Genomic DNA, 23,644 nt, shown 5'->3' on the forward strand with positions numbered 1-23,644 from the left:
ATATACAGAAGTAGCTTGGAGAAGAGAAGGCTCCGGGGAGACCTCATTGTGACCTTCCAGTACTTGAAGGGAGCGTATAAACAGGAGGGGGAACGGCTGTTTGTGAGGGTGGACGGTGATAGGACAAGGGGGAATGGCTTTAAACTGAGACAGGGGAGGTTTAGGTTGGAGATGAGGAGGAAGTTTTTCCCCCAGAGGGTGGTGACGCACTGAACAGGTTGCCCAAGGAGGCTGTGGATGCCCCATCCCTGCAGGCATTCAAGGCCAGGCTGGATGTGGCTCTGGGCAGCCTGGGCTGCTGGTTGGCGACCCTGCACATAGCAGGGGGTTGGAATTGGATGAGCATTGTGCTCCTTTGCAACCCAGGCCGTTCTACGATCCTATGAAGTATGTACTTGGTGACAGCATCCATTTAGCAGTAAGAAAGGAAGAGACTCACGTGGATGTAAGCTCTCTGAATCCCGCCCAGCTCTTCACCAAGAGGAACGACGATTTTTTCCACTTGCCGCTCATGAGAATAAGGCTGAATTTCTGGGGAATCTTCAGAACACAGCTCTATCTGAGCAATGAGCAGGTTGGAAACAACCTGCTGCACAGCCTGGGGGAAAAGCCAGCAAACAAAAGAGCACATGTTGTTGTTAATATCCCAACCATGCAAGTCAACACCTCGTGAAAGTAACTTTTACATGGCTTTGAATGTCACATCAAGGAAAATATACTATGCAAAAACTGAAATGTAAAAACCTTCAACTTGAATATTTTTAATAGTACATAAACAAACACTGCAGCTGCACAAGGGCTGGAGCAACAGAGCTCTCCCTTCGGGGCTGGGTACGGCCCCAGGGACACGGTGGATCACAGACCCACAGCACAGATGGGACGGAAGGTTCCCCACAGCCCCACGGAGTGATTAAATGACTCAGCTTTTCCTTTAAGTGGATTTGGATGTCCATCAGCTTTTGGTGCAAACCTCAGCCCAACTTATTTTCACCCAGCAGACAGCGCTGAGGGGAATACAAGAAACATTCTGCATGAGCTGTATGCTCTCTTTGGCTCCAGTAGGTTTGCATTCTCAGAGAATAGCAGATAACATTTCCTTTGAGGAAGGGCAGGAAATAATGAATAGAGTCTACGGCAATAATTAACACAGAGTCTACAAGAAGAAGACAAACGCTGAGGAACCAACGGGTTGTAAAGTGATTCAGCTTTGATTTAGAGCTCCCCAGACTTCAACATCCCACACCTGCTGCCAACCAGAGCCCGTTCAGCTCCAGTCCCTCACCTTGGTGTCACTGCCTGGTGTTGCAGTCAGGGCCAAAACCCGGAACTGCGTGGTGTATCTGCTCAGCTCCTTCACAACCTGCAGACAGGAAGGGTCCACATCAATACCCACACAGGAGATGGGCAGGAGACAAAAGCTGGTGCATGCTTTGGCTCTGTGACACAGCAACGTGTCAAACAGCAAAATGTCTTCAGGAAAGGTTTTATATGTTACTGTGAAGTCAGATAACCTATCAGCTCCAAGTCTTTGAAAACTAACTCGCTATCGTTCTGAAAAGTAAGAGAGCAATAGAAGAAAACTACAGCAGTGGCAAAGCAGCACGCACTGCTCTCAGGTATCAAGCTAACGTCTCTCTTCCAGCACAGCACATCAGCCAGACAGCAAAGCCACCTCCTTTCCTCTATAGGGACACAGCAAACAGCCACGCACTGCTCACAGACACACAGTCAGCTTCTCCAGCATACGGAGCAGCAGTTTTGCCTTCAGCCACCTATCCGTGGAGGTTAAGACAAGACAACATGACAAACTCTTTGCTAATGAGACAAAATGCTGGTTTGAGGAACAATTTTGAGCTCATTAAGCTGAAGAATCTGCACCACAAAGATACCTCCACTTCTTTTATGAATCCTCTCCATCTCAGGTCTGCTCAAGGACAGCAAAGCAGCACCAAGGAATCACCTTACCAAGTCTTAATACAAGTTACACTCAAAACCAGTGCACTGATTGTACAGAGCACCGAGCAGTGGGCAGAGAGCAGACACACAAAGCAAAGGAACTGAAAGAAAATCTCCTACAACTGCAAACTGCTATGGAGGACAGAAGAGATGTTGGTGGGGTCCTCCTATAAGTGCACCCTTACCTGGCAGTAGGCGTGGTTCCCCAGAGCTTTGTGGGCTTCGTCAACAACCAAGCATTTAACGTCCACAGCAGGACAGGTTCCTCGGCTCAGGTCGTTCACCATTATCTGCGGGGTCAGGAAGAAGACCCTCCTGGAGGCCCACAGCTCCCTGCGGCTCAGGGCCTGCGTCCCGCCTGGAAACCAGCCAGCCGTTAGGGGGGGAAAGACAGAATCCCTGAACCGATGGGGTTGGATGGGACCTCTGGAGCTCCCCCGGGCCAACCCCACGTTAGGGCAGTTCCCCACAGCAGCTGCACACAAAGCACGCAGGCGGGTTTGGATCTGTGCAGAGGAGACTCCCCCACCCCTCTGGGCTCAGCGCCACCCTCACAGCGCAGAGCTCTTCCTCGCGGCCACACGGATCTCTGGCTCCAGTCTGCGCCTGCTGCCCCTTGTCCCGGCGCTGGGCACCACAGAACGGAGCCCGGCCCCATCCGCACCCCGCCCTACAGATACGGACCAGCGCCGCTCGGATCCCCTCGGCCTTCTGTCCCCACACGCGCAGCCCGGGGCTCTCAGCCCGTCCCACAGGGCGGTGCTCCACGTGTCCCCCCCATCTCCGCTCCCTCCTCCGGACTCTCCCAGCGGTTCCCATCCGCCCGGAGCTGCGCAGCCCCGCACTGCAGCGGTGCCCCCGGCCCGGAGCAGCTCCGTGCCCTGCCGGCCGCGCTCCAACTCCTTCCCCCCCCCCCCCCCCCCCCCACTCCCTTCAGCCACAACCCGCCCCCCCGCGGGTGCCCCTACCCGTCATCTCGGCCATGTCCCGCCCGGGGATGCCCATCAGCTGTGCGCACGCCTCCATCTGCTGGGCCACCAGCGCTTTGGTGGGCGCGAGGAACAGCACCTTGCCGGACGGGAACCAGCGGTAGAAGTTGTACATGACGACGGCGGCCACGAAGGTCTTTCCCAGCCCGGTGGGCAGACACAGCAGCGTGTTGGCGAACAGCGCGGCGCGGGCCATGCGCAGCTGGTAGGGGCGCTCCGGCCGGTTGGTCGGGTAGATCCACAGCGCGCCCGCCGCCGCGCAGAAGCCGCCGGCCGCCGCTTCGGGGCCCGGGCCCGGGTTCGGGTCCACGTTCGGGTCCGGGTCCAGCTCCGCGGCCGCGGCCGCCAGCAGTTCGTCGTCATCGTCGTCGTTACCATCCGCATCCCGCCCGGCCTGCAACGCGGGGCCCGCGGCCCGCCGCCACGCCTCGGGCAGGGTGCGCTGCCGGCCGCCGCTCATCGCGACCGCGCGGGGCGGGGCGGAGGGGGGGCGGCCGCTGCGCTGCGCTGCGGGGAGGAGGAGGAGGAGGGCGGGAAGATGGCGGCGGCCACGGCGCCCGCGCAGCCCTGGAGCGCGGAGGAGCTGCGGAGCGAGGCGCTGCCCAAGAAGGACATCATTAAGTTCCTGCAGGAGCACGCGGCGCAGGCGGTACGGCACAGCACGGCACGGCACCCGGCCCCGCGCCTCCCCGCGGCCCCGCTCAGCCCCTCTTCTGTCCTTGCAGTTCCTGGCCGAGCACCGCCTGCTGGGGCAGGTGAAGAACGTGGCCAAGACGGCCAACAAGGAGCAGCTGATCGCGGCCTACACGCAGCTGTTCCACACTCAGGTACGGGCGGGCGGTGGGTGCGGGGCGGGCGGAGCGGAGCGGGCCGTGACGGCGCTGCGTCCCCGCGGCTCTCAGCGCTTTAAGGGCACGGACGGAGCCGAGCGGGCGGCGGAGAAGGCGAAGCCCGGGAAGGCGGAGGGGGAGAAGGAGAAAGACAAAGCGGCGAAGGCCGAGGAGCCCGCGGAGGAGGTCGGTGAGGCCGCGGTCGGGGGCTCCGGGCCGGGCCCGCCCCGCTGCTGCTCCCCGCACGGCGCGGCACGCGGTGCCCACACGCGGGGTGGGGGCGGGGCGGCCCGGAGCGCCGCCGGGAGTCGGGGGGGGGGGCGGGGAAACGGCTCGTGGCGGTGGGGTCCCGTCCGGGCCGTGCTGTGAGCGGGGCGGCTCTGAGGGGACGGCGGGACGGGGGGCGGGGGCGGAGCGCTTCTCCTACCCGAGCCGTTCTGTGATCAGGGGCCGCCGAAGTACACCAAATCCATCTTAAAGAAGGGCGACAAAACCAACTTCCCAAAGAAAGGGGACACCGTGCACTGCTGGTACACCGGGAAGCTGCAGGACGGAACCGTGTTCGACACCAACGTTCAGACGAGTAAGGCTGCGGGCGCGGTGCGCTGTGCGCCTTTGTGCCGCTGCACGTGGAGGGGCTGCGCTGCGCTGCGCTGCGCTGAGCGGAGGCGGCGCGGGGCTGCAGTGTGGCGGAGCTGCTTCCCGCCCGCCTCGTGGCTCTGCAACCACGGCTGGCGCTGAGTGCGGCGCTTCCATCGCTGCTGCGGCTGCTGGGTGTAAAGGACGGGACTGAGCGGAAAGCCTTCCTGTCTGTGGGGCAGGGCGGCCCGGTTGGCTTCTCGAATTAGACGCTAATTGGCGTGCTTCTGTAAGAAAACCTGTGCTGCGGGAGCACTGGAGCAGCAGAGCTCTGAAGCGTTCTCCTCTAGAATGCCAGAATCACACAATGGCCCGGGCTGGAAGGGACCTCAAGGGTCACGAAGCTCCAACCCCCCCCCACAGGCAGGGCCACCAACCTCCACATGTAATAGCAGCCCAGGCTGCCCAGGGCCCCATCCAACCTGGCCTTGAACACCTCCAGGGATGGGGCGTCAGAGCAGAGATGTGCTGATAATGCAGAGTTGTGGAATGGTGGGGTTGGAGGGCACCTTTAAAGATCATTTGGTGCCAACCCCAAACCTGTGTCTGTGATCAGAGGATTCAGGTGTGACACTGAAGTGCCAGGAATTCCTCCAGCAGTGCCGCCCAGCACCGTGAGGAGCTCAGACACCATCAGTGATTCATTGCTTGCTTTAAAGTCTGCAGCACTCAAAGCAGAATCGGTTCCCTGCTGGCTCTGCTGTTGTTTCGGTAACACGCTTATGACAGGTGCCATCACATCTAGTAACTCAGAAATGACTCTCTAGGCTCAGTGGATCAGTATGTGACAGACGTGTGTCAGTGTGCAACCTGAACATTTAAGGGTGTTTTTCGTGCACAACGATGATTTTTTTCCTAAAAATCTGACAGTCTGCAGAGGTGATATAGTGAGAATAGGTACTGATATAAAGTGTGATCTCAGCAGTAATTCCAGGTAAAGTTTGGCGTGTGATGTTAAAGCACGTGTATGTAAAACTGTCTTTCAGGCTCAAAGAAGAAGAAAGCAGCCAAACCTTTAAGTTTCAAAGTCGGCGTAGGAAAAGTTATCAGAGGTGTAAGTAACAATCAGTTCTCATTCCCTCGGGGTCCAAAGAGCTTTCAGTCTTCAGTTGTATGATGTGATGCAGTTGGAGCTGGTGTTGTTTCTCGCTGAGGTGAAAAGAGAAAGCTGTGCCATCAGCAGGACGTGCTGTTTGTTCATTCTGGATGCATCCACCCATCTGCAGCGTCACTGTTAGGCGGTGTGGGGGAAGCAGAGCCCTTTGCTGTCTGCACAGCACTGCGCCACGGGAGATGATGGGGTTCCCAGGGCTCGGCTGCCGCAGCGCTGTGTGCTCTGAGCGGCCAGAAGGTTGGGTTTTGTCAGCATCTTTTCTGGGAAGGGGAAGCAGCCCTGGGCGTGTGGCCAGCACTGCAGAAGTCGCCGGGGTTTTCTTTAGTCACTGGGCTTGATGCTCCTGTGTTGTGTGGGTGCCATGTGGGGTCCTTCAGCGGTTGCTGGCCATGAGGAGCAGCTGTTCATTGTGATGCTGATAGGGTGCTCATATGACCACTGGCTTTGGTAGGGCAGTCTCTAAGAGGGACAAGGACTGATGCAAAGTTGGTATTTAAGTCAGCCTTCAATAAGCACTAATCCATGGACAGGATGGGGAGGAAATCGAGAGGCGGAGATGGAGCAGAAGACAAAACCTCTCAGTACTGTACATGCAGTGTTCAGCTCTGAAATGTGCTCTGAGGCCGTGGATAGTTCCCTTGGAACGCGTGTGTTTACTACTTTGGCTCAGCAGCATGTTCACTGCGTGGATGTGGGGCTGTGCTGTGCTGGACAGCCTAGGCTGGCGCAGATTGCGTCGGTGCCAACAGCAGCTGTGGGTAAACGTTTCCCCAGATGGAAAGAATGAGAAAGTACCTCACAGCATGCACTGGGGTGGGTGAAACGCTGGAAGAAATTATGTGGCATCACACAGACTTTTGTTGAAATGAGGTGAGAAGCAGGTAAGGACGCTTTTTTGTTGGTAGTGCTTTAAGTCCTGTTGTGTTTTCCTTTGTTCTCGTCTGTTTTTAGTGGGATGAAGCTCTCTTAACTATGAGTAAAGGAGAGAAGGCTCAGCTGGAAATCGAACCTGAGTGGGCGTATGGCAAGAAAGGGCAGCCGGATGCTAAGTATCCTTTCACAATCAGTAACTCACTGCTATTTTAAGTACCTTGGGAATGCTGCTTGGCAGAACGATGTGCTTTACAGACAGGGACACAGTGGCAAAGTGTTCACTTGCTGCTTAGAACAGGCTCAGAGCACCGAGGGATTAAGTGTCACGAAGCGATGGATCCAACTGTCCACTTGTTTGGAAGAAAACCTTCTGTCCACATTACTGCATTCCAGCGTGCAGCAAAGATAACTCGCTGTTGTTTTCTGCCTTTTTTTCTCCAGCTCCTTCTGAGTGCAGCACAAACACAGATAACAACCAGTGCAGCTGGGAGAAGTCACTGCTGCTGTAGTGTTGGAGCTTGTAGAGAAGCAGCTCTGGATACAGCTGAAATCACAGCTGAATGAGTGGTCCTGTTTATTTTCTTACCAACCCTTCCTGCTGCATATTTGGAAGGGATTGTTCTCCTGTTCTAACCTTATGTGCTGGTAGTTGGAAGTGTTTGAGCAAGTTTCCTTCCCGCAGCAGTGTATCTTGAAATGAGAGTTTGACCACAAGGGGAGACGACACTCAGGCAGTGAAGGTAAAACTCAGCTCTTCAGATGAAGAGGAATCAGAATAATGAAAGCGTGTTTTAGTAACAGCTTGTCTGCAGCCTGGTACTGAAGGTCTCATGACCACTGGCGCTCAGCAGCAGCTGTGGTTCCATACTAAAGCTGGGATGTTAACACAGGCCAGTGAAATGTGAAACGGACACTGAGGAGCAGAACAGGTGCTAAACCATTCCTTAGCTCCATGAGCCAACTAACCGTGTTGTTCTGTTAAGTTTCCTTAACTTGTGCCAACAGAATTCCACCAAATGCAAAACTTTTCTTTGAAGTGGAATTGGTGGATATTGAGTGAAATGAAGATTTTTCTTTGCTGCTGGGAATGCATTTGAGCAAGAAAGCTTCTGACAGCTGCAGTTCTGCTCTCGTAACTTCAGGATATAACCACAACTGTGGCCTTGTATTGAAATCAAATTTGCTCCCTCCAACTGCTGTACAGTAATACACCACTGAAGAAAACGTTGTTTATACATGCAACTGTTCTTACTTTTGTGTCTGCTTACCTTCCACCTTCTCTTACACTGGGGGGAAATGCACAAATCTCCAGTAACGGTAGAAGCAGCCCCACCCTCAACTGCCATTTGTTATCCCTGCCAACTTCATTATCCCTTCAGTACTGACCTGTAACTGAAATGCATTTATTTCGGTACTCAGCTCGAGTCTTCAGCAACACCTTTCTCTCTTGACTTTATCACAGTGCAGCTGCTACAGCACTCACCCAGCAGTGCTAAGTTACAGGTGTGTCACTGCTCCAATTCTAAAAGAGATGGGAAATTTCTCCCTTAAATACATTTCAAACTGTTAGGTGTGATGTCAACCCGCCTCAAGTTGGAGGTATTTCTGTACTGTAACTACAGAACTCAATCTTTTTTGAACAAAACTGGAATTTATTCTCTGTGTAAATGAGGACATCCAAGAAAGCTCCAAGAACTGCTGAATTCCTTGCTTTTATTACGAAAATGAGAATGATCACTTTGATCAAAATGAAAAAAGTTTGCTCACATTGTGTACATGAAAAACTCTAGATACAAAAATCATCCCAAACACAGTTTGTGCTTCTTAAAAAAAGAATGCAACATCATTTTGCACTGCATTTTAATTTTTGACAGCCCCCCTCCCCCCCACATGGAATAGAAAATACATGTCACAGCTTCCAAAGGCTGCCACCTCCATCTGAAGAGTTTCAGCCATGACCCTATAACAAAGTAATCTGGGATTTGCTCACTGGGGCATAGAAAAGGATTGCACAATGGAAATGGGTGAAGTTTTGGTTGGGAAGGAGAGCAGAACAGGTCAAAGAGCTGCTCGTCTCCTGGAGCAGCTGCTGGGGCTAGGAGACATCAAAACTGCTTATTCTAAAACAACAGAAAGGTATACTCATCAGATCCATGGTGTTGTATTGGTCTTAAGGGGCAGGATGGTGCCTGCAGGGGTTGCCCCAAGTGCCACTTCCATTCAAGGCAGAGTCAGCAAGCTGCATTAGCTATGCTGCTATGAGTGTGCAGTGAAGAAAGGCTTCAACACACTGCACAGCAGCTGTGCAAGGGGAAGCTGAGAGAGAAAGTGGGTAGCATCCCCCTGCATCCCCCAAGGTCAGCCAGGGGCAGGAGGTGCTCTGTGCCCTGGAGCAGACGTACCCCTGCAGCCTGTCGGGACCACGCAGAGCAGGTGGCTGTGCCCCATGGCTGCTGCAGGAGGTCTGGCAGGAGCTGCAGCCCAGACAACATCCAGCTGGATCAGTACCTGCACCCCATGTGGGAGAAGCTCCAGAAGGCAAGCCAAGGGAAGGACCCACCCTGGGGCAGAGAAGGGCGTGAGGAGAGAGGAGTAGCAGTGAAAAATTACTACAGCCTGACCACAACCCTCGCTCCCCCCGGCTCCCGTGGCTCTTAGCGAGGGAGAAGATAGAAGAATTGAGACAGATGTTGAAACTGGGAAGAAGGGGAGCAGCAGGAAAGTGTTCTCAGTTTGCTTTTAGTTCTCACTGCCCTACTCTGTTATGAATTCATCTTCCACACACTGAGTCTGTTTTGCCCATGGTGGTAAGGGGTGAGCAATCTCCCTGTCCTCACCTCAACACATTGAGGTGTTGGGTTTTTTTTTGGGAAATCCTACTTTCTCCATGTGGCCTGAGGAGAAATGAGGGAACAGCTTGGTGGGCAGCCAGAGCAGGTCAGCCCTCTGCAGGGATCATTACGAGACCAAACAAAATGCTTCAGATAGCTCCATAAGTTAGTGCAGGGAATTTAAAAAAAAATGCATTTATGGTAAACTAGAATTGTACAGATACCATTTATCAGTTACCAGCACACAATTCTTGCTTCACACATACCCTGTGAACATCAGCTCATTTTACATGCAAAAGACCAAAAAGCAGGTATTACAACAGTTCTTTCACAACCCTAATTTAGAAAAATATATTTTACTCTTTGTTGATACTGCACAGTGAACTTCACTCGCTCTTCTGATCAAGTTGAAGGAGAATAATACTGTCCGTAATTCCATGCGTTCTGGTAATTGTACTGGAAGATAAAAGACACGAGATAAGTAAGTCAGAACACCTTGCTCCTTTAAGCTGATACGCTGTCTTTCCAGAAAGGCACACAGAACTTCAGCACTTTGTCATTTCAGCTGCTCTGAACACAACAGCCCCTGCAGCCACACGGGTGTCAGTGTACTCCGTGTCACATCCACAATGTCTGTACCTCAGTACCTTCTGCTGGAAGCTTTGCACACGTCCTGTATCTCAATCTGATACAAAGGGTGGAAAAACTGCAGGTGTTTGTCTGCACTGCAAGGCCTATCAACTCTGAACCGCCTTACAAGAGCAGCTGGAAGTCAGCTGTGCTACTGATGTGAAATTGAAGTGTCATTCAGTTGCAGTAATAGTGCAAGGCAGATACAGTTGCCTGGGAAGTTTTTGTCTGTATGAACAGACGTGTCCATTCCCTCACAGAGGGCTGCTGTCTACATTTCTCCACATAATTTGAAATACAAAAAAAAGCACCCAGGGATGGACTTGGCACTCATGACAAGAGCACAGAGACCTTCACCAAGGAAGGGTCCAAGTCTGCTCCTCCCGTGGCTCTGACACAAGGGGCTCTCCCCTTAGCGCAGCACTGACTGGTTTCCTCACAGTGCAGAGCTGACACAACTTTCCCCACCTGACTTTGGAGTGAACATTTGTTCTTAACACAGACAATTGTAGAACAAGTTACACAGCTGCCTGTGTATCTGTGAACACTGCTCTCATTGGCTTGGTGGGCTCCGTATAGCCTAAATACAAGTTTCCATTGCACTGCTTAAGCAAATGCTTCAGCTGGCCCCTCTACTCAGAACAAACAAGGCAATGCATTCCAAGCCCATGGCATGTGATGCACATCCCAGCTGACAAGTACCAGCACTATCCACCTTCACGATTAATCTCATACAGACAAGCCAAGTTTCAATGCTCTGACTGTGTAATCCTCCCCTTGGCCAAGCCAGGACACAAAATGACCTGTTAGTGTAAAAGCAAGCAGAGCATGTACTGGAGGTGCTACTACCACAGGCCCAGCAACAAGAGGAAACTAAGTTTACTAACTTTCTGTGTCCCTATAGGGGACAAAATGAAATGCCATGCAAGAACAGCCTCTGATCTTGCATGCACTAGATACTAGTGCAGGAGAATGCATGCTGAGACATTACAGGGAATACTAGTTGGAGAAATTAATGATGAAAACTCTTTATTAGTTGCTGCTGTACTTCCCATCATCTAAAAAGTTAGCCACCAAGCTGTTATTTTGCTCCACGCTAGAGAATAACTTTACACTTAAGTAACAGGATAAAGAGCAAGCAACAAAAGCAAGATGAGATTTTATTCCAGTCTTTCCTTAACAACTGACACTTGGCCACAGGTAAAGAGGAGTCCCCAGGAAAACAACAGTTTGCACATATCCAGATCATGCACAGTAGGAAGAAAAACCGAAGCACATGCTTACCTGATACCAGGCATTATAGTTGTATGCTGCCTGATTCACCTGCATGTCTCCATCCATCATCTGTGCTGATGCCATGGTTTGCTCATCTGTGAGCATTTTCTTCTCATCTGGCTCCTCCGATCTGCAAAGTTAGCACATGTTTGCAGAATGTAAGGTACCATTTACAAGCAAGCGAGAAATGTTGTAACAGATAGGAGTAAGCAGCATTTCCAAATTCAGCATCCTGTTTAAATGGGATAATGCAACAAAATTTTGAGAAGGACAGTGATATATGCTGCCTCAGAACAACAGTCTGCTTTTTAAATCATGCTGGTGCTCCAACTGAGACATCAACGCCGTGCCTCTACTTGGAGCTTTTGTTACTTTTACCAGCACTCTTTAGTTTTAGTGGAAGATAACTTTTAATCACTTACCACAGGAAATCTCTTTCCCATTATTTAAACCCCCAGTACAGCCCTAGGTTACACTTTTAAGCGATTAAGAAGCAATTCTGTTCTTGTAGACAGTCAGTTTTAAAGACAAATATATTTATTTCACAGACCAACCAAAAAAAAAAACCAACCCAAAAGCCACCAGCTTCAGAGGCTGCTCCCTGAGGTACTTCTGCAGCATTTACACTCCTGGTATCAGACAATGTATCAGGGTAGTAAACGTTCCTGCTACCCTAGCTGCATCATCTACTGAGTCAGTTTACAAATCAGGCTACCCACCCGTTCTCTGCTCTCCTCTTTAACGTATCCTGCTCCTTCAGAAGTGCTTGGTGTTCATCATACGCATCCAAAAGCCTGAAGGAAAAAGAAAACAAAGTGCTTTGCTCACCACTTCCATGTTAACATTTTAAACACAAGCAATCATTTTAAAACGTCTACTTCAAAAAGTAGAAACACTGCAATATTCTAACCCAGTGACCTAAAACAGTTTGAAAAGCCAAAAAGAAATAAACAAATTCCACGTCTTAACTTGAAGGGAGATTCCATAAAGCACAGTAAGAATCTTCTCAGAAATGTTAGCTGAGAAATCCCCAACTCGCTCAACTTCTTGCACTGCCTGCAGCTCTTTTATAAACAAACTTCACAGAGGTTTCCAAATCCTGCTGCTCCTTCCAGCAGCGGCATCACATCACCTTGGTGCTGATGCTATCCACATTGCACTGATATTCAGGAATGGACTTTCTTTAAATACTGGCAATCAGTATTATTCAGAATGAAAACTACAGCGGAAAACATATGGGCTTTTCTCCAACAGCACAGGAAGGACAGGTTTATTTGCTGCAGCCCGAGAGCTGTGCCACTGGTGCTTTATGGATGACTGTGTACTGCTGAGTGGAAGTCTCATTTCCTTTCCTAATTCAAACTCAAACGCCTGGCTAAATATCATTTCACCTGATACATGCTACTGTTTACATGGCATCAAATGAAAAATGCTTAATCTGTCAATATTGCTCTTGGGAAAAAAGTTTCGTGCTCTTATCCTTCCTTCTACGGTACTATTTGTGAGCTTAATACTTTACTTTGTTTGGTCTGGTTCAGACCTGAAAGTAGCAGTGCCCAGCTGCCATGTGAGCTACAATGCTCAGAGCCAAGAGATACTGAAGACAGCTATTACTAAAAACATACAAAGCAGAAAAACTAACTCCTGCTTCGTCTTGCCAAGTTACTTAGCTGCAAAATGTAAATAAAAACAAGAGCTTATTTTACAACAGGGAACCAAGACAAATAAAGCTAACCTAGTATTTCAGTAAAAGCTGCTCTCTTACATGATTCCCCCATCTAACCGCATGGCACTGTTAACACTTCTAAATGCAGGGGAAGGAAAAAACCAACAGTGCAGTTTTGGGAACTCAAGCAGCCGCTCACAGGGCACAGCAGTACATATTATAGCCACGCCACAGAACATTCTCTTTGGGAAGCATCCTCCTTTAGAAAATTTAGGAAAAGAAAACTACAGCAGGAAGTTACAGGCGGTAAGAGCTCACTCTGCGGCAATCTGAGGTATTGCAAAAAAAGAATGATTTTCAGAGAAGAGATTCCTACTTCAAAATAGGACTTCAGTGTGGAAAAGCAGCTATACCTCCAGAAAGAACTGTCGTGGAAATAAACAGCTGTATGGGTGCACTAAGCCACCCCCTTCCCTGCCACTTTTACAGGCACTCTACGACCTTAATTTGGCCACTGCACACACTGTATCTTACTTGTTTACATCAGAACCAAAATCTTCAAGAAATTCCACTTTTCGCTGTGAAAACGTAACCCTCATTTTTATAGACAATGAGCCATTAACAGCTTTATCAAAACAGCTCAAAATGTTTTCTTCATTTTGTGTGAGATCACCACAGTACTCCATTTCAAGCAAGTTGAGATACAGTTTTGTATTTTCCTGTACAAAAAAAAAAAAAGGAATAAAATCAGAACTTGTCAGCCTGTTGCATTGGGTATTCAACACTGACTGTGCATCTACTGAATACATTCCATAAAAATGACATCACGAGTATATATTAGAACAGCCAATATCTACATTTTGCTTTCATACTGGACATCTCTGATCTGATTTGGTGCACAGAAGGATCAGAAGTGATCCAACACCACAAAAACAGCTGTTGTGTGGAGCTAACAGAAGGGCTGCAGAAGTTACACAAAGCAATCCAAGAGCAATGCCTACGTCATCAATTTGGCTTGCCTTGAGATGGGAACACTTCCAGAACATTTACGATTCCTAAAAGGCAAAATGAAGCAAACTGTACTTCCCATTAAAGAGTTACAATTGCAAACTGCAAATATGGCAACATCAGTTTAGAGGGACTGGTGTCTCCATGCAGTAATGAAATATCACATACAGTTACAGTACCTGTCATCATTGTTGCCATATTTTAAGAAATGAGGAAAAAAATACCAGTTTGTTTTTGTTTTTAGTACAGCAAAGAAAGAACACATACTTTGTCGATTTCTATGGCATCTGACAGCACTTTTCTTGCCTTTGGAAGATTTTTCTGCACTTTGAAGAGGTGCCGGGCTAATTTGATGGCATAAAACGATGATTCACTAACTGACTTGGCATTCCTAACAGCTTCTTCGAGCAGGCGCTCAGCTTCTTCCATGTTCCCATGCCTGCGCTCTAAGCTCACTCTTCGCAAGCGAACCATTGCTAGGCCTAGAATACACTCCTCAAATGTCTTCAAGATTCTTCTCGCCTCATCGATGTTGCCTAAAACACCAGGAAAGACGCTTTAAAATATGACACTTCCAACAGCTTCCATAAAATAGAACCCCCTCCAGGAAAAGTTAACTTTGCTCTTACCCTGCTGTTCCTCAAAGGCAGCCCACAGCATGTGAACCATCGGTTTCTTAGGAAGATGTATTGTGCAAGCCCTGCTGTAGACATGCCTCACTCCTTCAATACTATGATTCTCCATGTATTTGGCATACTATAGTTGAAAACAGAGCAGAGATTGAATAATTTTACAGCTTATATTTGTCTTTAAGTACAGGACAGAAGGATAAAATTCTTTTGTTTAAACCCATTCAGCACCTTTATTGAACCACTAGACTAGTTTCTGTAAGGAAGGACGTAGAGAGGCAACGAAGTTGGCATATGCAGCAGTCAAATCTGGTTGCAAGCAGACCATCTCCTAATGCAACAGATATAGTTATATATGAACAACGTTCGACAAGAGTACAAAAGGTTAGTCACTAGGTCAGTGTATGCCATGGGATCAGTGGCAAACCACCTCCCTTACCTTAATCCAGAAGTCCTCATAGAGGGCACATGAAATAACACATCTTTCAAAGAGGACCACAACTCGTTCATGCGTCCCATTTTCTATCTCAAATTCTAAGTACTCTTTCCAGTTTTTTAGCTGAGCTTTCTCCAGAGGTTTCACGTGAAAGTAAGGCCTCTTTATCTGCAACAATCACAGGATGTGAGGTAAGACTAACAAGTACACAGTCAAGCCGGTTAAAAAGTAACCACACACCATTCAAGTGATGGCATTTTAGATTAACAGGACTTCAAAATGGTACCTTATTATCTATTCAAGTAAGTCAAGGGGGGCGATCCCACTTAACTGAGAAACATTGTTGATAGCTACATTTTAGGCTAGAACATGGTTTACCCAGAAAGCTTTTTGAGTGCAAATATACACAGAATTAGAAGAAGAAGGTGACAAACAGTTACTACCTTGCACACCCAGTTACTACCTTGCAAACCCTTGCATTACAATGTAACAAAATTATAAGCAACAATTATGGTGCACAAACATACTGTCCAAACACTCACCACTATACTAAAGAACATCCTAGAAGTCAAGTTCAAAATTTGGTTGAGAATCATGGCAAGGAAAGACAGCATTGATTTGAATTCCATACCAAATTAAGCTGATTATTCCATAAGCAGCGAGACTGCTAGGCCGGGTTGGATGGGATCCTGGGGAGCCCGAGCCAGAGGCTGGGTTGGAACTACACGATCCTTAAGGTCCCCCCCAGCCTACACCACTCTGATCCTGTGACTGCATTGGCACTGCTGCCAGCAAGAGCTGGGTTGGACAGAGCTCAGCACAGGAAATATAAATATTGCTCTAAACTAAGCATGGCAAAGCATCCTTCCAGAGATATCCTTTCCTTCTCTTCACATTTTATTTTACTTGATTATTTATTTCCCATACTGCAATTCCACCACAGTATACATTCATTCATTCTAGTGGTGAATTATTGTGTTATCACGTTTGAGGAGGAACATTCAACCCCTCAAGGCCGCTCCAAGTTTAAAGCCCATCATCTCTCTGTGATCCTTACTCGATCCTACCATGAACCCCAGTGGTTTGTTGTGGTGATAAATTCAGGTACACTGTTGCTACTAAAAATTAAAAGAAACACATGTCTGAGAGGCTTCTATCAATACCTGACGTTGCTGCACATCTACCTCATCTCCCTCATCCCTGTTGTAAAGACACGTTGAACTTCATTTTTTACACTATAGATCCAAAGTGTCAGTGTCTACAGAGCAGATGCTCTCTGGGTAGGGTAGGTAGAGATTCTGGCCAGGACTCATACAGGATAACCTGTTTGCAATACATTTTCCACAGCACGTCCACACTTAGAGCATCTTCTGAGGCATCAGTAACCTGTAGCTAAACCTCAGCCAGTAACAGCTCCATTCACTACCATTCTGTGCTACCCATCAGCACACCAGAGCCTCACTTCCTCTTGAGACACTCTCTGTATCCTTTGCTTCCCTCCAGGACAGACACCTAGCACAAAAGAGATCCTGGAACACGTGTAACTGGTAACAGCCCTTCAGGCTGTGGTGTCCATTCACTGGCGCTGACTGCTAGGATGGGCTACGGTACCACAGGTTTGAGTTCCTTTGGCTTATAAAGCACCTTGCCTACTCTACCAAAGCACAACAAGAACACAGAAACAGGTCTGAGATCATGTAGGCCATTAAAGAATCTCTGACCATTCCACCCACAATTCTTGGACACAAAGTGCTCTTTGTTCTTCTCTTACATTTCCCTCCTTTCAGTGTTGCAACACAGCACCACGCTCACCATAAAACACTGAGAACTGAAAACCTCAGGCTACTTTGTCAAAAGGAGCTAAACTTAATTCTACATAGAAAATGTTTTCTATTTGCTGTGATCAAATTATTAGTTTAATTAACTACTTTTAACATGTTATACATGGGAGCAACATGTTAATGATGGTTACTTCTGGAAAACAAAAGCTAATGATTTTAAATACAAGAATATAATCCAGAAATACACAGGCGAACAAAAATTTCTTTTTTCTTTTAGGATATGCCTTCCTTTTAAATTAACGAAGGGAAGAAGATAGCAATTCCAATTACTGTGTAACACTCCGCATGCACAAAGCAGGACTGAATTACAGAACCACACAGCTGTAAGGTTGGAAGGGACCTCTGAGGATCATCAAGTCCAACACTCCTGTGAAACACCCCATAGCCATCACAGAACTGCACAGCACTTAGAGCGTATATTTAAAAGCAGCTTAGTGAAATAGTGTTACGCTACCTTGCCTCTCTCCAAATACTGTTTAAAGGCTTTTACAACATCAGATGACAGAGTTGACCTCACAGGCTGCTTTTGACAAGAAGAATGGCAGAAAAGTGAAGCGAGATCTTTATTTGAAGTCCCACAAAAGTTTCAACTGTAAGGCCTAACTGTTACTCAAACTCTTAATTCCCAGTCTTACGTTCAGAACTCTCACATGCCGCCTTACAAAGACAAAACAAACTTACCCCTTCTTCAAATGTCCACCTCTTACTGACTTCATGTTCATTGTGATTGAACATTTCCTGATGAATCTCAATGATTCTGTGCCTCATGTTCTCTATTTCAGTGATAAGCTAAAACACAATTGTTCAGAAATGTAACACAAGGAGATGCTGCATCAGCTTTGTAAACACACTTTATGACAACAGTACTATGCATAAATCAAAAGTAGCACGGATGCATTAAACGCTGCACAACACAGCTTGGGGAAGGGAGGAGTAGGAGTATTACCCCGATGATGCCTTGGTTCTTAGTGCAACCCAACTAAAGGTTTTCTACGTGAAGTTTTGGTCTTATCTTAAAGATGAGCTCCATTTCTTTGACACCTACGGAAGTGCTGTTAGAGCATGCTCTACAGACAAAAGCCGTCTGTCTATAGCATGAGGCAAGGAGCAGTGATATGCAAGAGTAAGGGAAGAAATCCCGACAAAAACTCTCTGCATATGTACCTTGGCAGGGTCAGTTATATCCTCAGTACCCGAGGGCAGATCGTCGCCAGCCGACGCATCGCCCCCTGCATGGCCATTCACAGATGCAAGCTCTCTGCGCAGCTGAATAAACTGCTCAGAAGTCAGGAGGTCTCGAGGCAAGTTGTTCTGGACATGGTCTTTAAACCTGAAAACAGTCAGAAGCACATCAATACTAATTTGACATTTTATGTTTACATGCTCTGCATAGTCAGAACACACTAAATCCTAGCTGGGTTCTAAATTGCTTTATGAATCTGGACCACCACTGAGCTGAAAATCTATACACAGAACAAACCTTCTGCTATGTATCAGGTGTTCGCAAGTTTCACATTTCAAAGAAAAATGAAATTACGAACTTAAATAATGAAAACAGACCACTTAGATCTGCAGAAATTACAAGAAAGACTACTGTGTAATTTAACCAGGCTTCTGGTTCCCTCTTAATGTCTCCACACCAACGTAGAGCTCAACTATCTGTAACTTAGCTAAGCATTTCTATTTATGCTTAAACAAAATGATGACACCAAACTGCAAGGTGCAGTTGATATGGCAGAAGGAAGGGATGCCATCCAGAGGGACCCTGACCAACTCAAAAGGTGGGCACATGTGAACCTAATGAGGATCAACAAAGCAAAGTGCAACGCTTTGCTCTTGGGATGGGGTAATCCCAGGTCTGTGTACAGACTGTGAGGGCAGCCCTGTGGAGAAGGACTCGGGGTCCCTGCTAGACCAAAATCTGAACATGAACCAGCAGTGTGCTCTTGCAGCTCAGAAGGCCAATGGTATCCTGGGCTCCATCAGAAGAGGGGTGGCCAGCAGGGACAGCTGCTCTCGTGAGGCCCCATCTGAGTACTGCATCGAGGTCTAGGCCCCCAATACAAGAAAGACAGAGAGCTGTTAGAGAGGGGCCACAGGAGGGCCATGAAGATGATCAGAGGGCTGGAGCACCTCTCCTATGAAGACAGTCTGAGGGAGCTGGGCCTGTTCAGCCTGGAGAAGAGAAGGCTGCAAGGGGATCTCAATGCAGCCATCCAATATTTAAAGGGAGATTATGAACAGGAGGGAAATCAACTTTTTACATGAGTAGATAGTGATAGAACAAAGGGAAATGGTTTTAAACTAAAAGAAGGGAGATTTTGACTAGACGCCAGGGGAAGTTTTCACTGAGAAGATGGTGAGGAGCCGGCACAGGCTGCCCAGAGAGGTTGTGGGTGCCCCATCCCTGGAGGTGCTCAAGGCAAGGTTGGATGGGCCCTGGGACAACGTGCTATGGTACTCGCTCTAATAGCTGGGAACGCTGCCTGTGGCAGGAGGGTTGGAGCTTGATGATCCTTGAGGTCCCTTCCAGCACAAGCCATTCTATGATTCTATGAATGTATTTTGCCACAAGTGAGCACTGCATGAGGTATTAAGTTTTAAAAGTTCTCATTCCACAAGAGCTTTCATTCTATGATTCTGTTTTTTCAGACTGACAATTCCAAGGCATTCCTTTAATCCGCAGAAGAATGTGAGATCTAATCTAAAAACCATATGCCTAAAATATGTACCAGTACTTAAAAATAGCTTGTCAATATGTATGAATAAATAGAACTATTTTAAACTGTTGCTCCAAGTGAACATTTTCACATACAAATAAGTAGGTTTGCACACAGTTAAGAAATTCACAGCATTAGCTCCATCTTTGTTTTCTCTTTACCTTTGGAAGTGATGACTGTAGAGCTGTGTTGGAATTCCAAGGATACGATCATATATGGATGTAACTTCCCTCAGGTTTCCCTGCTCATCTTCCCAGTTTATATACATTTCCCACAGTCTGTCAGAACGGAAATCTGTCCCAGCAGCTAAAACTGCATGTTCATAGGCTCTGAAAAATAATTTAATTGTTTCTGGATGCAGTGACAGAGCAAGGAAAAGTCCTAAGAAAAGTCCTCATTTACTTGCAATCATACTTAAATTGTTACTTAAAATTTTTCATATTATCTTGTCAGTATCGGATGCAAGATCTCTAAAAATTGGGAAGGTTCCCACCTCCTCCTCCAGCCCCTTAGCTAGGACACACTCATCTGACTGCACCACACAACTACACGCACGTCCTTCTTGTACCATACTTCTAAGTACCACTTACTCTGCTTCCAACTTACCCTCGAATAGTACTGTTAGCTTCAGGATCATCAGGGTCCAAGGTGTCTTTTAAGAAGTTTATGTAATGTATCCAAAGATCAACACTAAGAGGAATTGCCTGAAGCCCTCTGCGATAAACCTATGAAGAGAACGTGAACTGTACTTCAAATACTTAATGGTGTCCTAATAGAGAGGCAACACTGTGTTATCCGGTGAACCTTAGAAATACTAATTACTGGAATTTTGTTTAAATAATCTACCATTACCATTCGGGTGGAGGTTGGATAGAACATGGCAATGTTCTGATCTCCACGTGCAGAGTCTTGATCTTCAAAGCGCAGCGGTCCCTGCATTCTGACCAGGTTGTGTGGGCAGGCTTTGGGGTATAGACCATAGGGCACAGACCCATTAGATCATCATTGACAGCGTCTGACCAAAAATGCAATAAGATGTAGCAATTGTGACCAGCAAACCAACTATATTGTTTTGAAAATGAGTAATAAATGTAAGTGAGAGAAAAGCCCTGCCCTACTTGTTAAGCTGCAGTGTAATACAGAGGCTTGCACTGCAAAGCTTGACAAACTGTAGAGGTTTAACGCACCTGCCAACAAAGAGAGAAAACATTAGCTACAAATGCCACAGAAGTGACAAGTGCAAACAAAATCCCTATAAACCTGACCATACATGGCAGGTTCTGGCAGCCAAATGACTTGTGGTAGCTCAGTCATTATTTGGCTAACAGGATCAATGGCAATAGCTTCCTCCAGCTACCTACGTACCTCATCAGATTGCTTAATGTTGTCATGTCGTCTTTCTAGATCTGCATACTTCTTCCAATACCCATAGCAATATGGATAGTGTGTGAAAAACTTGTCAAATGCTTTCCTGGCAGCTGGTAAGTGGTTCTGCAAAGAAGTACATAATAAAAGGTAATAGATCACTTCCAACACAAAGTTTAAAGAACAAAACAAGCATTGTACGCGCTTGCAGCTTGAAAGGCCAACTGTGTTCTGGACTGCGTTAAAAAAGGGGTGGTGAACAGGAAGAGGGAGGAGATTGTGCCCCTCTACTCAGCTCCTGTGAGGCCCCATCTGCAATATTGCGTCCAGGCCTGGGGCCCCCAGTAGAGGAAGGATGTGGAGCTCTTCGAGTGGATCCAGAGGAGGGCCACTAAGATGGTCAGAGGGCTGGAGCACCTCTCCTATGAGGAAAGGTTGAGGGAATTGGGCTTGTTTAGTTTGGAGAACAGAAGGCTCTGGAGAGACCTCATTGTGGCCTTCCAGTACTTGAAGGGAGTGTATAAACAGGAGGGGGAATTAACGTTTACATGGGTGGATTGTGATAGGACAAGTGGGAAAGGTTTTAAACTGAGACAGGGGAGGTTTAGGTTGGATATGAGGACGAAGTTTTTTCCCTCAGAGGGTGGTGACGCACTGAACAGGTTGCCCAAGGAGGCTGTGGATGCCCCATCCCTGCAGGCATTCAAGGCCAGGCTGGATGTGGCTCTGGGCAGCCTGGGCTGCTGGTTGGCGACCCTGCACATAGCAGGGGGTTGGAACTGGATGAGCACTGTGGGCCTTTGCAACCCAGGCCATTCTGTGATTCTATGATCTAGCTAGTATCTTCTTGTGATGCAATCAGACCAAAGATAGACCTAATGCAGTAAGCCCACCCCTAAGACTGACCAAGAGAAGTCAAAGAAGACGACAAACATACAACAAAGCTTCCTCAGAAATCTTTCCTTGACACAAAATTTGCAGTTCAGAGACCTCCTTATACAGAATCATTTGGACACTACAGCCTTGCACTGTGTGTGTGAATTTACACGGGCTCAACAAGTAACACAATAAACTTCTGTTTTCACAAATCCTGCTGCAAGAAGTCCCACGGGTTATCTGCCTCTTGTGAGAAAAGACATTGGCCCTTGTTTGCTGTGGTGCATATGGCTAAGAAGGACCAAACTAACACATGGCAGGTTACACACAGCTTACTCTAATTAAAAACTGAAAAGGATGTTAGAAAAGTCAAACACAATCAATGAGGTTTTAAGTAATGCTGAATATGCTGCAGTGCACAGCATTGAAAAAGCTAGCAAGAATTTTCTGTTTACATTATAGCCAATTATTTACTATCAAAAACTAAGTGCAAAGAGCTATCTCTAGTAATGCACAAGTATTAGCAGATAATTTCATCTTTAGAAGCTGGGACAAAGTTCTTGCAAGATTAAAAAAAACCACAAAAAACACATTATTCCCACTTTTAAATTAGTCTTTGTTTCAATATCTTCTTAAAAATAGCTGTTCTTATTTTATGATCTTGACTATCATCTTAAAGTAGTGTACATCAGAGCCTGAAGTACAGCTCTAATTTGTTAGTGGAACATCCAGGAGTTAGTTTGGTTTTGTTTGGTTGTTTCTGGAAGACCAAGGAAGAAGGGGCACACACTAACCTCTTGCTCTACGTACTGCAGTAGATAGACCCATCCTGTGAAATCCTGGGGATTGTCCTCTACTACTTTCCAGAACTTGTCAAAATCCAGAGGGAAGCCAGCCTCAATATCTGTCGTCTGTAAACTTCCAATATTTGGAATTTCACCCTCTTCTTGTGTGTTGTCTTCGTTCAAGTCAGGCGAACTATCAGGCGATTGTTCCATCTCAGTTACACTCATAATTTCTGTGCTGAAGTCCATATTCTGCTCTTCTGTTGCTGTTTCAGCACCATTGCCAGTGCTGTCATTGCTTACAGTCGTTGCCGTTGTTGCCTTCTCCTCCTCTGTATTATCTGAGTTCTGCATAGTTGAGTTTTCCATGCTGTCCTACAGAAATAAAAAGCTTTAATATTTAAGCAGTGAAGATTCAAGTAGAAGTTGGCTGTGAAATAGCAGCCCATGTAGTCATTAATTCAACTGCAGTACTTCAGGAAGTGGTGATAAGAGCTGTGAGTGCTCCCATTTAAAGGGAGGGGGTGGGGGGACCATTTATTCCAAACAGTTCTTACTGACATCAGAAAGCTGCCTGCTGGCTCTGACTGCTGCAAAGCGTACATGGGTCAAGCTACAAATAAAGAGCTGTGTCTATACAGATTCATCCATTTTGTTACCTTGAAAGAAATGAATTCATGTTCATCTCTCTCTTGTTCTAATGGGAGTGTAGAAGGTTCAGAAAAGCCTAAAAAGTTCAGAAAAAAAACTGGGATTTTACCTCAACAACTCGAGGATGGTTTCTGGTTTAACCAGAAACAGGAGTCCAAACGGATCCTTCCACCAGATGGAAGAAGCTATCACTTGAGCCCAGTGTTTCCTGTTTTCAACCAAGGGCTCCCTGCGTTCCTTTCATCACAAACCTTCACCAACTACAGCTGCTTCTCTCAGCCCCATTCACAATTCAGAAGTGTCAGTATCAGCCGTGCATTTCAACATACAGACGCAAACACATCACTGAGGATTTGCCACATAATTATCACAAGGAGCTATCAAGGTATAAAAGTGAGCAAATACAGTTTTCCTGTATGAGTCTGGTGGCATTTTATTCCAAGCAAAGAAATCCATTAAAATTTATTCATTAAAATAGAGTTCTCCTACTCAGTACACATCAGCATCCTCCGGCAAAATGAGTCTGTGTT

At 47.2% G+C, this 23,644-nt stretch overlaps 3 protein-coding genes and 1 non-coding gene across 9 annotated transcripts in view; 1 reads left to right on the plus strand and 3 right to left on the minus strand.

Annotated features, from left to right (window-relative positions):
• Window positions 1-3,433, minus strand: part of FANCM (Fanconi anemia complementation group M) — a 59,530-nt gene extending 56,097 nt beyond the window's left edge. The window contains 4 exon segments of the mRNA NM_001397001.1: window positions 440-598; window positions 1,283-1,360; window positions 2,142-2,314; window positions 2,925-3,433. Of these exon segments, the coding sequence (NP_001383930.1) occupies window positions 440-598; window positions 1,283-1,360; window positions 2,142-2,314; window positions 2,925-3,405 (891 nt within the window). The 5' untranslated portion in view covers window positions 3,406-3,433.
• Window positions 3,434-3,461: 28 nt separating this feature from the next.
• Window positions 3,462-8,242, plus strand: FKBP3 (FK506 binding protein 3). The gene is made up of 7 exons (NM_204641.2): window positions 3,462-3,594; window positions 3,671-3,772; window positions 3,848-3,961; window positions 4,223-4,358; window positions 5,401-5,468; window positions 6,480-6,577; window positions 7,407-8,242. The coding sequence occupies exons 1-7, from the start codon at window positions 3,484-3,486 to the stop codon at window positions 7,459-7,461; spliced, it is 684 nt and encodes a 227-aa protein (NP_989972.1). The 5' UTR covers window positions 3,462-3,483; the 3' UTR covers window positions 7,462-8,242.
• The window catches only part of FAM179B (family with sequence similarity 179 member B), a 51,463-nt gene continuing 35,913 nt past the window's right edge, over window positions 8,095-23,644 (minus strand). For 2 of the 6 annotated variants that reach the window (XM_040701840.2, XM_003641432.6), the window contains 13 exons: window positions 22,473-22,838; window positions 20,803-20,928; window positions 20,044-20,162; window positions 19,599-19,766; window positions 17,882-18,047; window positions 17,399-17,506; window positions 14,880-15,044; window positions 14,441-14,567; window positions 14,079-14,347; window positions 13,338-13,522; window positions 11,857-11,931; window positions 11,147-11,267; window positions 8,095-9,688 (listed from right to left, as the gene is read on the minus strand). In XM_040701840.2, coding sequence (XP_040557774.1) covers window positions 9,635-9,688; window positions 11,147-11,267; window positions 11,857-11,931; window positions 13,338-13,522; window positions 14,079-14,347; window positions 14,441-14,567; window positions 14,880-15,044; window positions 17,399-17,506; window positions 17,882-18,047; window positions 19,599-19,766; window positions 20,044-20,162; window positions 20,803-20,928; window positions 22,473-22,838 — 2,049 coding nt within the window. In that variant the 3' untranslated portion in view covers window positions 8,095-9,634. Of the gene's footprint in view, window positions 9,689-11,146; window positions 11,268-11,856; window positions 11,932-13,337; window positions 13,523-14,078; window positions 14,348-14,440; window positions 14,568-14,879; window positions 15,045-17,398; window positions 17,507-17,881; window positions 18,048-19,598; window positions 19,767-20,043; window positions 20,163-20,289; window positions 20,929-22,472; window positions 22,839-23,644 lie in introns of those variants that run through there. The other 4 variants (XM_015276786.4, XM_040701841.2, XM_046942133.1 and 1 more) reach the window with 4 other exon arrangements.
• Window positions 13,923-14,008, minus strand: LOC112532596. The gene has a single exon (XR_003075537.1). It is a non-coding gene; the product is annotated as a small nucleolar RNA SNORD127 (small nucleolar RNA).

Source organism: Gallus gallus, chromosome 5 (genome assembly GCF_016699485.2).
Source record: "Gallus gallus isolate bGalGal1 chromosome 5, bGalGal1.mat.broiler.GRCg7b, whole genome shotgun sequence".
Lineage (NCBI taxonomy): Eukaryota > Metazoa > Chordata > Aves > Galliformes > Phasianidae > Gallus > Gallus gallus.

What these genes read in the sequence shown, in the direction of transcription:
- FKBP3 (NM_204641.2), top strand. Translation starts at nt 3,484, where the DNA reads ATGGCGGCGGCCACGGCGCCCGCGCAGCCCTGGAGCGCGGAGGAGCTG. An exon ending in TAGGAAAAGTTATCAGAGGT is followed by an intron (nt 5,469 to 6,479) that starts GTAAGTAACAAT and finishes GTCTGTTTTTAG; the next exon opens with TGGGATGAAGCTCTCTTAAC. An exon ending in AAAGGGCAGCCGGATGCTAA is followed by an intron (nt 6,578 to 7,406) that starts GTATCCTTTCAC and finishes TTGTGCCAACAG; the next exon opens with AATTCCACCAAATGCAAAAC.